Source organism: Dromiciops gliroides, chromosome 3 (genome assembly GCF_019393635.1).
Source record: "Dromiciops gliroides isolate mDroGli1 chromosome 3, mDroGli1.pri, whole genome shotgun sequence".
In the NCBI taxonomy this organism is placed as follows: domain Eukaryota; kingdom Metazoa; phylum Chordata; class Mammalia; order Microbiotheria; family Microbiotheriidae; genus Dromiciops; species Dromiciops gliroides.
The window spans coordinates 41,002,042-41,017,161 of NC_057863.1; the positions used below are offsets into that span (position 1 = coordinate 41,002,042).

Here is a 15,120-nt window from a genome sequence, read left to right on the forward strand (position 1 = left end):
AAGTGTAACTCAGGTCCTCCTGACTCCAGGGCCGGTGCTTTATCCACTGTGTCACCTAGCTGCCCTCCTTTGCCATTATTATAATGAATATTATAACATCACCCATGACTGGAATGCTCTTCCTCTTTAACATTTGCTCTCTTAGGATCCCTCCCTTCAAGCCTCAACTTAAATGCTACTTCCTAGAGGGACCTTTGCTAATTCTCTTAGTTTCTAGTCTCTCCATCCTCCACTTCTATTTATATATTTTATATTCATATATCTATGTACATGTTGTTTTATCCACATGAAATATAAGTTGAGGTCAAGGACCATTTCATTTTTTTCTTTGTATCACCAGCACTTAGCGCAGTGCAGAGAACAAGAATAAGTCCTTAACAAATGTTTGTTAAATTGAATAATTAAAATCACAAGGTAGGTTTTGTCAGGTGATGGAATTTTTGTACATATATTCTGGGTCTAAAGTGGTAGTTCTCAGAGGTAGGAGAGGTGATGAGTGTCTTGTGTCTGTTTTCCACCATTGTCACTTATTTTGTTATGTTGTTTGATTATATGTCTCACTTTGGACTGGTTGGTCCTCTTGTTGGTCTAGTAAAAGTAAACATATCAGTAGGGGCTCATAAGCTATGGTTTTGAGTGGATGGTGATTCACAAAGTGAAGGTCTCATACTTAGAAATGTCTACTGCCATCTTGGCCAACAGAGTCTGTTTTGTACTAGCTGCAGAGATGTCCATTGACCCACATATACAAAATCATCAGGTAGAGATTCCATAGCCATAGATTAGTATGCCTTGGGTAGTGCAATCAGCTTTCTTGGACCTGGGGTTGGATCAATAGTGGTCTAACACAGTACTTCATTTTTTAGATCTAACTTCTACAAATTGCTCTCTGGGGAATGTAACTTGTGTCCTTGAGGGCCACAACCTCATGTCTTTGGCTAAATCATTATTTTATCATGCATTTGCTCTTACCAAATCATCTCAGGACAATCAAGGAAAGAGAAATTGATTCAGCATAACAAAATTCTTGTCCACTGAGGGCCCAGTGACTAGTGGAAGTCCTAAACTTTTAGCTACAAGTCCATGTTAGTGGCTTTACCCTTCCTGTGGGGTATTACCATGACTGCTGACCGATGTAGTCTAGGTTATTGCAATAGTCTGCTGGTGAGGGGGCAGCTAGGTGGTGCAGTGGATAAAGCACTGGCCCTGGATTCAGGAGGACCTGAGTTCAAATTTGGCTTCAGACACTTGATACTTACTAGCTGTGTGACCCTGGGCAAGTCACTTAACCCTCATTGCCACACCAAAAAAAAAAATAGTCTGCTGGTGGGTGTCTCTGCCTCAAATCTCTCCCTGCTATAATCCATCCTCAGTTCAGTTGTCAGTAATTTTCCTACAGCAAGGTCTAACTATATCACACTCTTCTCCCCTTAACAAACTCCTATGGCTCCCTATCATCTTCAGAATCAAATATAGAATCCTGTCATTGGCTTTCAAAGCCTTCCATGAACCTTGTCCCTTCCTACCTTTTGAAGTCCTCTTAGACCTTACACATAATCTACCATCCAGAGATACTGGCCTCCTTACAGTTCTTTGTTCATAGCACTCCTCTCCCAACTCTGAGCATTTTTGTGGGCTGTATTTCATACCTGGAGCTCTTTCCCTCCTTATCTCTTCCACTGGCTTCCATCAAGTCTCAGCTAAAGTCTCACCTTCTGCAAGAGGCCTCTTTAATCTTCCCCTCTGTTGACCGTTTTCAAAGTATGCTGTCTATAGCTTGTTTATTCATAGTGGTTTGTACGTTCTCTCTCCCATTAGACTGTGAGCTCCCTGAGAGTAGGGATGTCTCTTGCCTTTCTTTGTATCCCCAGAGCTTAACACAGTGCTTGGTTTATAGTAGGTGCTTAATTAAATGCTTGTTGACTGAACTGAGTCTTCCTGGGGTGGTAGTGTATACTTGTGATTGCCATCTCTGCAGGCAGCATATAATTTAGGGCCAGTTGGATTACGTCAATAGGTTGTTAACTGCCCGTATTTGAATATGAGATCCATACTCAGTCACAAAAACTTGTCGGGGCAGCCTGTTTCAAAGCCAAGAACTCCAATTATTACAGAGAACAAGTCTCATTACTAGTAAGCCCTCTATTGGCAATGCACTGAGTTTCAGAATTCCATTGCTCTCCTGATAGAAACTGTTTCCAGGCTTTCTAGGGTATAATATAATATATGTATAATATAAATATTATATATTATGATATATTGTATATATCTTTATATATTGTTGTTATAGTGTGTGTGTGTGTGTGTGTGTGTGTGTGTGTGTAATATAAAAGGCTGGTTTGGTTCTCCAGGTGCCAACACTGGTGCCTGGGAGAGACACTTGACCATCTCTGGAAAACTGCTCAAGGCCGGTATCTTGTGTCCTGCGTTTTCCCACACTTGTCTCATATATTTGTCCATAGATACAGCCCTTCTAACGTCTCATATGTCACATATAACACACATGTCTTTTCTGTTCCATTAGTATTAACTCTCCATAATGATGTCAGGGGCTGTTTCCTTCTTGTCTTTGGGCTCTCTGGCTCAGAGAACAGTGCCCGACATGCATTAGGTGCTTGATAAATATTTGTTGTTAGAATAAGAATCCTTTATTTATTATGTCTCTCAGCTTTGTATTATAGGCCTGCTTTTGCCGTGTTTCTCAAAGTCGTATATATATATATATATATATATTTTTTTTTTTTGGTGAGGCAATTGGGGTTAAATGACTTGCTCAGGGTCACACAGATAGTAAGTGTTAAGTGTCTGAGGTCGTATTTGAACTCAGGTCCTCCTGAATCCAGGGCCGGCGCTCTACCCACTGCGCCACCTAGCTGCCCTGAGTCGTGTATATTCTTATATTTGGCCACTTGTCCAAATCAAAGGGACTTCAGCAATTTTCTAGTCCCAGCCCTGTCACCTTCTACGTGTCAGTTCCAAAAGCCAAACTGCCTTCCCCAGAGGCACACAATGGAATGCGCTGGCGGCGTAGCTTCAATTCAATTCTAGGAGTATTCAGTAAGTGCCTAATAAGTGCCATGCAGCGTGATATATATATAGGGTACGACCATGAAATGGTGAAAGACTGTTTAGTAGCCCGAGGCTACCTTCCCTCTACTCTTCGTGGGCGGCAGGTATTCGTTCGTCCACCTGAGCCTATTTGTAGATGAGGATGGGAGCCAATATAGAGGGAGCTGCTGAAGATGCACCGGACAGGAGCACCAGGATCAAGCAAGCGTGTCCTCTAAGATCATGGATCTAGAGCTGGGAGGGACCTTAGTGGGTCATCGAGTGCAAATCTCTCATTTTACAGAAGAGGAAACTGAGGCCCTGGGCGGCGAAGGGTCACCCGGGTAGCACATATTCGAAATGGGTGGGATCTGAACTCAGGTCTTCCTAAACTGGTGGCGCCCAGTCCATGAGCCTGGCCGCCTGCGTCCCCCACACGGGTGCAGGATCCCCAAGGGGAGGATGGGGCCGGCAGCTGTAACCTACATGGCCTCCCCACTGGGACTCTGCTCCAACCGGCTGTGTGACATCAGGAGAGTCCCTTCTCTGGGCTTTGGGGGAAAGAAGGGGTGGGACCATGTACTTTGTGAAGTCTCTGAAGCTCTGGCTCCGATAAGCCTCGCCCCGCCCCCTCGCAGGCCCCGCCCCAGCCCCATAAACCTCGCCCCATCCACGCTGCAACCCAACTCGGTGTCTCCTCCGCCCCCTTCCGCCGCTTGGCTTTCTCCCCGCCTCCCCGCCCCCGGGGACGCTCTATTGGCCGGGTGGCTGCAGGCGGGGGCAGCGTCTCTCTCGGATTGGCTGGTGCGGAGGCCCGGCCGCTCGTCATTGGTCCGGGGCGCGGCGGCAGCACGTGTGGATGTGCTCCAGGCCGGACGGCGCTTTGTTGCCTCAGGGGGGAGCCGAGGGGCAGGCGGCGGTTGCTGGAGCCCAGGAGGCGCCGGGGCCGGGCGGGCCGGGGCCGGGGGCCGCTTCACAGCGGCGGCGGCTACAGCAGCAGCAGCAGCCATGAGCGGCGGCGTCTATGGAGGAGGTGAGCGCGGGCGCGGGCCGCGCGGGCCCGGGACAGAGCCGGGCCCGAGAGCTCCGCGTGGGGGCCGCTGGCGGGAGCCCAGAGCGGGCTTCCCCGCGCTCCGCGCCGCACTGGGAGGCGGGGAGAGGGAAGCCCTGAAGCCCCGGCCGGAAGGCCTCCCTTGGGGAGAGGGGGCGCCGAGGCCCAGAGAGGGTAGCGGCTGCGCACCGTCACACAGCAGTGGGGAGAGCGCAGGCCCGTGGGCGCGAAAGCTCCTGGGAGTCCGCGGCCCAGAGAGGGCGGCCATCTGTGCCCCGGCGCCCAGCACCGGCCCCCGGGGTGCCGGGCTTGGGAGGGGAGAGCCGGGCGGCCCCAGGCGGCGGCCCCGGGTTACTTAACAATGTCCTGGGGGGGGGCGGGGAGCGGCGACCACCCCGGCAGAGTCCCCCGTGCGGGGCAGGAGTCTGCGCAGCCCCGGGCTCCCCGCCGCGCTGGGCGCTCCGCGGCCTAGGGCCGGGCGCAGAACCCCCCCCCCCCGGGGGGGTAGTGCATAGAGAGGGGACCCCGGGGCCGAGGAACCGGGGCAGAAGGGGCTCTGAGGGGCCCATTCACCCTCGGCCACCCACAGCCGCCTCCTCCTAAGCCGGAAAGAACTTTGGATCCACCCCCTGCTTTCAGTGCTGGGGGCTCCTCGGCCCAGGGCCCGTCTAAGGCCGAGCTGGTAGTGGTGGCAGAGCCAAGAGTAGGACCCTGTCAAGGGTCATCTAGCGCCTTGCCCAAAGAGTCATCTAGAACCCTGCCCAAGGGTCATCTAGAACCCTGCTCTGATCCTCTAGCAACTGCCTATGGCTTATCTAGCATCCTGCCCTAGAGCCATCTAGAACCCTGCCCAAGGGTCATCTAATGCCCTTCCTGGTGGTCATTTAGCACCCTGCCTAAAGGCCATCTAGTACCCTGCTCAGTGATCATCTAGCACCTTTAAGGTTCATCCAGCACCCTGCCCAAGGGTTATCTAAGGCCCTTCCTGGTGGTCATCTAGCACCTGCCCAAGGGTCATCTAGCACCCTGTTCAAGGGTTATCTAATACCCTGCCTGGTGGTCATCTAGCACCGGGCCCAAGGGTCATCCCTACTCCTAGAGATGAAGGAATGGAGGGACTTCTTTAGGGTGATCTTAATTCATTACTCAAGAGTTATATCTGTCTTGGTGGGAGATACCTGGGGCTACTGTGAGAATGGAGTTTATACCTTGTTGGGCTTGCCCTTGGTCCATAACTACAAGACTGAATCTGAACGGATGGTAATGGTCTGTTTTTCCAGACAGAATGAGTGTAGGGGCTTATGCAGACTACAATGGGGATACTCTCTCAGCTCTTTATCGTCTCTCAGCTTGTCTGAGTAGCATTTAAAGAATCATGGTATTTAGAAAGTGTCTGGGAACTTAGACATCATCTAGGCCACCTGGGGTTCTTAACCTGGATAGAGTTCAGGAGGGTCTATGACCTTGAACAGGATAAACAAAAACAACACAACACAACATCTTTATTTATTTATTCTTTGTGAGGCAATGAGGGTTAAGTGACTTGTCCAGAGTCACACAGCTAATAAGTATCTGATGTCTGAGGCTGGATTTGAACTCAGGTCCTCCTGAATCCAGGGCCAGTGCACTACCTAGCTGCTCCTGAACACAACAACGTCTTTATTTTAACTAACCTCTCCCTGCAATGTAGCATTTCACAGACATTCTGAAAATAGGTCCATAGGTTTGACCAGATTGCCAAAGGGGTTCATGACACAAAAAGGTCCAGAATCCTGGGTGTAGATTCTTTTAAGGGCCATGGGGGCTCCCTGGTTCTTTCAGAGATGGGCAGGGACCCTCGACCATCACTTCTGCACAGCTCCTGAGGATTCATGGTTCTTCCACGACTGGTCAGTAATAGACTCTTGGTAGAGAGTTGTGGACAGTTGACTGTCAGAAGTTGTTTTGTGCTTGGGATACTGTTAGATGAGCTCTTGGGAGATTCAGTTCAGGAGATGTAAAATGGGATCTCAAGGTTGTATTCTACCCTTAGAAGTCTTTGCTAAACTTTGCTGTGCATCTTGTGAAATGAAGTCATCATGAAACAGTGGGCCGGGGACTGAGAAGATGCCATTCAAGCTGTAAGGCCCATTTTATTTTATGTGCTTGGAGGATGTTACTTCAACCTTTTTTTGAACCTCCTTTTTCTCATCTCTGATGAGAGGGTCAGCTTGATGATTTCTAAGGCTTCTAAAATCCTGTGTTCATAAGAAGTTCACACCAATTGCATTCTTCTCGGCTTTATCTTTATTAACTCTTCCTCCTAGCATTCCTCCAAGATAGCTAAGGGACCTAGACAGTAATAATACATTAGATTTATTTAGTATTGAATAACAGACACATCAGACTCTTCTAACTCCCATGGTTGTGCTTTGTCTTCGACTTGATGAAACACTGAAGCTTTGAAAGAGTACTTTACTTCCCCATAGTCTTTGTCCTACCCAGTTCCAATGGAAAACAGCTCAAGTGTTGTGGGCATGTAAATAGTTTTGAAAATCAGTACATTTCCAGTTTATAACTTTGCCTCTAATTGACCATATTGTTAAGATGCATGTATTAAGTGTTTTAATGTCACTAATTCTGGAAAAGATCGGAATAATACTGAACCAAAGGTCCACTTTCACCATTTATCATATGATCATAGGCAAGTTACTTAGAATCTCTCCTGGTCTCAATTTTTTTCCTCTATGAAAGTACTGCATACCAAAATTTTAGGAAATGAGCCCCCCTCCTTCTTTTTACTTATGAAAAAACAGGCCCAGTGAGGTGAAATGATCAGCCTGAAGATCACACATTGATTTAATGTCAAAGCAATCAGTTGACAGCAAGCATTTGTTGTTTCAGTATAAATTGTTCTAGTTCTCTTGCTTCAGTTCATGAGTCTTCACAGGTTTCTTTGAATCTCTTTGTCTTTCAGCTCAGTATGTTATTCATATAATATAATTTGTTCATCCATTTTGGATTGATTGATTGTTGAATGCCCCTTTAGTTTCCCTTTCTTTGCTACTAGAAAAAAGAGCTCTTAGAAATACTTTTGTACACAAGATAGTCTCTCCTCTTCTTTTGATCTCTTTGGGCTATAGGGTAGACCTGTGAGTGGTGTTGTATTGCAGAGTCAAAGGATATGCCCAGTGTAATAATTTTGGGGCCATCATTCCAAATTGCTTTCTAAAACGACCAGACAGACCATTCACAGCTCCACTAGGAGTGCTTCAGTGTCCTCCACTATCCAGCAGGAACTTGCTAAGGGCCTGCCAGGAGCCAGACTCAGGAGCATACAAAGACAAGAAAAATGAAGTAATCTCTGCTCTCTAGTTGCTTAGAGTGCGTTGGGGAAGACAACACGTCCATTTATGAGCATATACTGAATATGAAGGCATTTAGGGAAATAGAACGATAGTGGTTGGGCGCATCATCGAGGAGCGTATAGAAAGTGGTATTTAACATGTTTCTTTAAGGAAATGAGGTATCCCTTCCTAGAAGGAATGGCAAAGGAAGCCTTTCTTTTAAAATAATGTGTAAGGTATTTGCTAATGAAAACTTTTTAGGATTAAAAGGTAAATTTTTCTATATGATTATTTCAAAATCACTACTACTTTGAAGTAGAGAAAACTATCCAGTGGAGAACACATTTTCATGAAGTACCTGGCTTTCACTTTTTCAATAGCAATAACAAAAATATGAATGAAACTTTAATGTTTAAGTAATAAGGCTTCATCTCTAGCTTATTTATTTTTAAAAATCTGGATAATCGAAGCAGCCCCATGATGATAGAGGCAGGTTAGAGGACTTTGTTCTTCAGGATCATTTTCTACATAAAGTTTTATGAGATGAGTATGCAAGTCATTATTTTAATTAAGGAAACATAATTACATGCATCTAGCCATTTTTCAAGTCTTTGAGCAGTTTGTATAGGTCTAGTAGACTCAGTAGAAAACATTTTCCTAAAGTACCTGTAGCCACTGTGTCAACAGCAAAAAAACAAAACAAAAAACATACACAACCCTTTTGTGTATTTCTAGATGATCTATTAAAAAAAATTTGAAAGTAATGGATAGAATACCAGACCTGCAATCAGGAAGACCTGAATCCAGCCTCAGACACTTTGTGTGAATCAGGGCAAGTAAGTTAACCTTGTTTGCCTCAGTTTCTTCATCAGTAAAATGAACTGGAGAAGAAAATGGCAAATCTCTCCAGTATCTTTGCCAAGAAAACCCTAAAAGGGGTCATGAAGACTTGGGTATGACTGAGAACAACAAACTATATTCTGAATATAGTCTGATAGTTAATACCCCAAATAGCCAGTCAGGTTCCACTTCATCATTTCTGTTTCTCTAACATCTTTTGCATGCCTCTCCTTTTTGCTCACCTGAACACCACTCTGGCAAACCTTGGTGGTTCCCTAAAGCTTTCAGGATCAAATATGATACTCTTTTTGGCTTTAAAGTCCTTCACAAACTGGCCCCAACTTACCTTTTAAGCCTTATGCATCCTTCCCCTTCCTGCATACATATACATTTCAGCCTGAGTAGTAATTCTTGTTCCTAACACACAATACTTCATCTCCCATCTCTATGCCTGGAATGTAGGCCCTTTTGTATCACCTTCTGCATAAAGAGTCGTGATTCACTTGCAACTGCTAGTAGTTGCCCTTCCTCCCCTCCAAATTACTTTTTTTTCTGTATAAACTTAGGTAGATACACATCGTCTCCTCCAATATAATATAAGATCCTTCAGAGTAGAGACTGTTTTGTTTGTCTTTTTAACCCCAGAACAAGGGCAATGTTTTACAATTTTATTTTAGTGTAGTAAACTCCTTATGAGGATATCCCTTCTACCTAGGTAGATCAGCAGCTTCTGCCTAATAGCTCCTCTTAGTGAGTTGCTTGAGGTTCTGAGAGGTTAACTAAGTCCCTTTTACAGTCATACACTGGCACATATCAGAGGTCAGGCTTGTGGCTTCCTTATGCCAAGATTGACCTAGCCCCTGTGCCACACTGCCTCTCATTTGGTGCTTTAAAAAATTGGTCAATTTCATTGTTAGGCTATTTTATACAAAACTGGCTTGCATAAAATCTGAATTTGACTTACAGTCAGCATTAAATGTATGCTTATTTTTTTTTTTACAACAAGATTTCATTTTAGGGATGTAGCCCTCTATTTTGGATCAGCCTTAATGTTTGGACCTTTATTTTTTTAAAGTAATAAACATTTTTATTTACAGTTTTGGGTTCCAGTTTTTATTCCCTTCTTCCCTCCCTCCCCTCCCTGAGGCAGTATGCTATCAGATATAGGTTATACTTGTGCAGTCATGTAAAACGTAACCATATTAGTCATTTTGTATAAGAAAACTTGAATAAAAGGAAAAAATGAAAGTGAAAAATAGTCTGTGTTCAATCGATATCAGTTCTTTCTTTGGAGGCGGATAGTATGCTTCATTATTAGTCCTTTGGGATTGTCTTGCTGAGAATAGTTAAGTCATTCACAGTTCTTCATCAAACAATATTGCTGTCTCTGTGCACAATGTTCTCTTGGTTCTGCTCACCTCACTATACATCAGTTCATAGAAGTCTTTCCAGGCCTTTCTGAAATCATCCTGCTTGTCATTTCTCATAACACAATAATATTCCATCACCATCCTATACCACAGCTTGTTTACCCATTCCCCAATTGATGGGCATTCTTTGATTTTTACTTCTTAGCCACCACAAAAAGCTTCTGTAAATATTTTTGTACAAGATTTGGACCTTTAAAGCAAATTGACTTTTCTGATGTATTCTAGATAATATTTTTTCTATTCTAAAATTTTATTCACAAATAAATTTGTACATAGTAGTTTCAGTTTATGTATCACCAATCAGAATTCCTATATCACTTTTAGAAGTGTAGATTAATGTCCATGGCCTGTTCTTGATCACCAAATTGGAGAGTTAATTTGTATTAACCTGTGTTAAATTGTATTCATTTTCACAATATTAATTTTATTGCTGAACCTGCAAAAATTGGGTATAACTATAGACCCTAATGAAACCAAAGTCATAACTTTCATTGATTTTCAAGAGACAGATGAATTGCAAAGAAAGTAGCTGGTATCCAGGATTTAAATGGCTTAGCAAGAATTAGTACACATTCAGGTTAATCCTCTTTACCATCTAGATCCTAGCTTCTTAAACTATGGTCTGTGACCCCATATGGGGTCTAGTAACTGAATGTCGGGTTCACAAAAAATTTGGCAACAGTAAAAGGTTATGTATACCTATTATATATACCTATATACCTAGGGTCGCATAAAAATTTCTCTGGTGAAAAGGGGTCGAGAGTAGAAAAAGTTTAAGAAGCTCTGATTTCAATCTAGAGCCTGAAAAATTATGATAGCTATTTAAGATGACTTAGAGTAATTATAAGATCCTAATGACAAGTATTATTGGTATTAGCTGGTATTTGTATATCATTCTATGGTCACAAAACACTTGAACATATATAATCATAATTATAATAACCATTTATGTAGCACTTACCTTTACAAATATGATCTCATTTTATCCTCGCAACAATGCTGTGAAGTAGGTGCTATCTCCATTTTAGAGATGAACAGAGGCAGACAAAGGTTAAATGAGTTGCCTGGGGCCATACATCTAGTATCTTAGACTGACCTTGAAATTAGGTCTTCCTGACTCCAGTTGCACCACTCTTTACTGTGCTACTAATAATAACTATGTTATTGCATTGATTCTCCTAACAACCTGCTGAGGTGGGCAGGGTAAGTGTCATATAAACACTAAACAGACGAGTTTATCTTAGAAGCAATGAGTGTCACTGGAGTTAATGGAATAGAAGAATGTTAGGGTCAGATCTGTATGTAAGGAAAATCTCTTGTAGAATAGACCAGATTAGCGAGAGATTTGAAGCAGGGAGACCAATTAGGAGGAGAGAGAGGTGATGAGGGCGTGAACTAAAGTGGTATCTGTGTGTAAGAGTCAAGTGTGTCTGAGAAGCCAGATGAATATCCTCGTTGGACCTAAGGAAGTATCAAAAAGAGGGAGGTGGATCCAGGCTGGGACCAGTGTGGTATTCTGTGTACAACGTGTGTAGAACATTAGCACATGGGGCCGGAATGAAAATCATGTGAGAGGGGATAGGTTAAAAACTAGCCTTGGTAGAGTAGATGTGACTTGTGAAGGAGTGATAGGAGAGAAGGCTAAAGAGCTAAAATGGGCCAGAATGAAGAGGCTCAGGAAGGTGAACTTCACTACATGGGCTGGTTTCATTGCTGGTTTCCAAATCAAGGAGGAAAATGATGAAGATGCTTTGTAAGAAAGTTGATCTGGTAGCAATGTGCAGGATTTATGGACGGGGAGGGTAGGGAGAGCACCAGAGCTTGCGGTCACTCTGAGGCTGTGCTAATGTTAGGAGATGAATTGGACTAAGGTTGGTAATATTAAGGAAGGTACCAAATGCTGGAAATGTGAAATTGAATTGGCTGAGGTCAGGCCTCGACATTTGGATTGTATGTGATAGCTTCTATTTATGGCACAAGACACCTCAATCTTCCACTCTTGTTCCTGTGTTGATATCTTCTAATGGTAGTGTTGGCTAGGTGGCCAGGCGTTGTCTGTGGGTCCAGTAATGGACTAATGGCCTTTTTTCCTCACAAAGATCAGTTGATGATGATGAATATTTCAGTCATAGACCCTCCTGAAGAGCATCTAAGTGGTAAGAGATTGTGGTCTTCAGTAATGGAAGAAGACTCTCCTGAGGAAATCAGACACTTTAGGTTTAATGGTTTTGTACGTTTAGAGCCAGAAGTGACCTCAGTGTTATAGTATGTCTATTGTGAGTAAGATTGTTCTCATTTTTTAAAATGAGGAATTAGGCACAGAAATTAATTGACTTGTTTGAGACCCACACAGCTCAATGTTAGAAATGAGACATTTTACCTCAGCTTTTCTAATTCCTAATCTCATGCTTTTTTCATTTGACTGTGAAGTCTCTTCTACCAAATAAATTGTGCTAATGAATGTGAATCTCCTAAGGTCTCTGGTGGGAAGAACCATATTGCTTTCAATGGAAATGAGGAATTTTGACTCACTGAGTTTTCTGGTAAACCCCAGACTAACTGAAGGTTAACTGGAAATAGAATGCAAAAGACTGAGTCCTGGGGACTTCCAGAGTTAGAGAATTGAAACATTAGATAGTGAAGGAGATAGAAAAGAGGCAAGAGGAAAACTAAAACAAGGAACCCAAAGGACACATTTCAAGGAATTTGTCAGGATTGTAAAATAAGTAAATTAAGCCCAGGGTACCAGTCGAGAAATTGTGTTTCTTAACCTGTGGAATGAATTCTCTCTTGAGAAGATAGCCAGTATCAAGACTGATTGTTTTGGGCAGTTAGGTGGCACAGTAGTTATAGAGCCTGGCCTGGAGTCAGGAAGATCTGAGTTCATAACCAGTCTCAGACTTACTAGCTGTGAGACCATGGGCAAGTCACTTAATCTTGCTTCAGTTTCCTTATCTGTAAAATGGTGATAATACTAGTACCTACCCAGAAGGGTTGTTGTGAGGATCAAGTGGGATAATATTTGTAAAACATTTAACACCCTATCTGGCACATTAAGTGCTATATAAATGTTAGTTGTTATTATTAGCATTTATTGGATAACTAGTTATCAGTTACTATATTAGTTATAATTAGGATATGTTTTTAAAATATAATTGGAAGCTCGTGGGTTTATATATAACATTTCCAAAACAAAAGTCATCTGTATTAGTCCATATAATAGATTCACTTTAAAATAATTTCATTTTCATTATTTTTCACAGTGCCCTATATATAATTCTGTATGGAATACTTTATTCTGCTTTATATGGAATACTTTTACTCTGGATACTTTTTACCCTTTTTGTCAATGTCTTTGCAGGACTGCCATTTTTTCCCTTGACTTGACAAAGTAGGACCCAGGAGAGCTTAATTCTTTATTTGATTTCAAGTGCTAAATTACATTCATTTTTTTGTTGTTGTTTACAGTACCATATTCATGCTACTCATGATATAATGCTTTGTATTTAATTCCAGCTTTTACTTAAAATATATAATTTCCTTTTAAACACAGGATGCATTTCAATTCTTTAAATTATAATGTTCATTGACCACCTGCTTATGATCTTTTTTCATCCTTTTAGATGAAGTTGGGGCTCTCGTTTTTGACATTGGCTCCTATACAGTGAGAGCTGGCTATGCTGGTGAGGACTGTCCAAAGGTAAGTACAACTATTGGTAGAATGTGCATAAAAATAGCACTACGTAGCTTTCAATAAATTCAGGAAGTTTTTACGTGGAGCAATATAGACATAGGATCAAAAGACAAAGATGAAACAGTCCTTGTCCTTAAGAAGCTTACATTCTACTGGGGAAAAAATAGCATGTACACAAATAAATATTGTAAAAGGAACTTTTTGGGGAGAGCAGTTGAATCAGTGGGGATCAGAACAGGCCTTGTGTAGGAGGCAGCAATTGGATTGACCCTTGAATTGGGATTCCAGGAAACCAAGGGACAAGTGAGGGGACATTCCAAGCATGGAGGATAGACTCTAGAAAGGTGTGGAGATAGGATGAGGAAGATTATGTACAAGAAACCTCAAGTAGGTCAGTTTGGCCCAACCAGAGCTCATGAGAGATTGATGAAGCCTTATACATTAACTGTGTTTTGCTTCATATTAGGCACTTGGCAATTGGCTACAATTTAATGATAGCAGTTGCTTTAGCTCAGTCATGTAAAATTCAAATAGAGAGGGGCTCCAGGGCTGCATATCAACTTAGAAAACCACAGTTTTTAAAAATTAAATATTTCCCATTGACATTTTAATTTGTTTCTGGTAGCATTTGGAGTTTGACACCTCTGTTTCACATAGTCTTTTTTTTTTTAATAATTAACATTTTTATTTAAAGTTTTGAATTCCAAATTTTATCCTTCCTTTCCTCCCTCCCTCCCCTAACCCATTCCTGTCTAGTGGTCTTCCTGTGAAGGAAGGTACTATAAATAAGCCTGGATGAAAAGGCTGGAGTCACTGTGATTGGCTTCATATGCCAAGTAGAGGAGTTTGTATTTGGTCCTAGAGGCAATAGAGAGAATTGTTAGAGCTTCTTGAGCCGTGCAGTGACAAGGTTAGAATACATCCGTTTGGCAGCTGTGTGAAGTACGGATTAGAGAAAAGAGGGCTTTGAGTCAGGGAGACCTGCAATAGGACGGGAGAAGGGTGATGAATTTCTGAACTAAGGTGGTGGTTGTGTGAAAGGTGGGGGCGAGGGGGGATGAAGATGAGGAGATGGAATTCACTTGACTTTTTTGCCTGATTGCATATGGAGAAATGAGGGAAAGAGTCGATGATGCCTTCAAGTTTGTGAACCTATGGAGAATAGTGATGCCCTTAACAGAAATAGGGATGTTAGTAAGAGGGTAGAGTTTTGAACTTGTGGGATTTCGAGATGCCTTTGGTACCATGCAGTTGGTGATGGGGGGAAGGAGGGACTAGAGCTCAGGGAGCCACTGGGGCTGGTTGTGTAGCGTTGGGAGTCATCTGCTTAGAGTTGGTACTTGAAACCGTGGGATCTAAAAGTGAGTATCATAGAGAAAGAAGCAGGACAGAACTTGGGGGGGGGGGCGGGGGAGGTGGGATGGAGGGAGGGACACCCATGGTTATGGTATGGGGTATGAGAGAAAGATATTGTTATAACTTGTCTCCGTCTCCTTTTCCTGTTTCTCTATTGCAGGTTGATTTTCCCACTGCTATTGGTGTGGTACTTGAAAGGGATGATGGTAGCACATTGATGGAGATAGATGGGGATAAAGGCAAACAAGGAGGTCCCACATACTACATAGATACTAATGCATTGCGTGTTCCAAGGGAGAATATGGAGGCAATATCACCTTTAAAGAATGGAATGAGTATGCTACTTTTTTCTTGGAAATAATAACCAATATACTA

The 15,120-nt window shown here is 42.9% G+C and overlaps 1 protein-coding gene across 1 annotated transcript in view; it reads left to right on the forward strand.

Moving 5' to 3' along the window:
• The first annotated feature begins 3,946 nt into the window (after positions 1-3,946).
• ACTL6A (actin like 6A) overlaps positions 3,947-15,120 on the forward strand; it is a 28,081-nt gene continuing 16,907 nt past the window's right edge. The window contains exons 1-3 of the mRNA XM_043997085.1: positions 3,947-4,081; positions 13,319-13,395; positions 14,906-15,080. Coding sequence (XP_043853020.1) covers positions 4,057-4,081; positions 13,319-13,395; positions 14,906-15,080 — 277 coding nt within the window. The 5' untranslated portion in view covers positions 3,947-4,056. The remainder of the gene's footprint in view (positions 4,082-13,318; positions 13,396-14,905; positions 15,081-15,120) is intronic.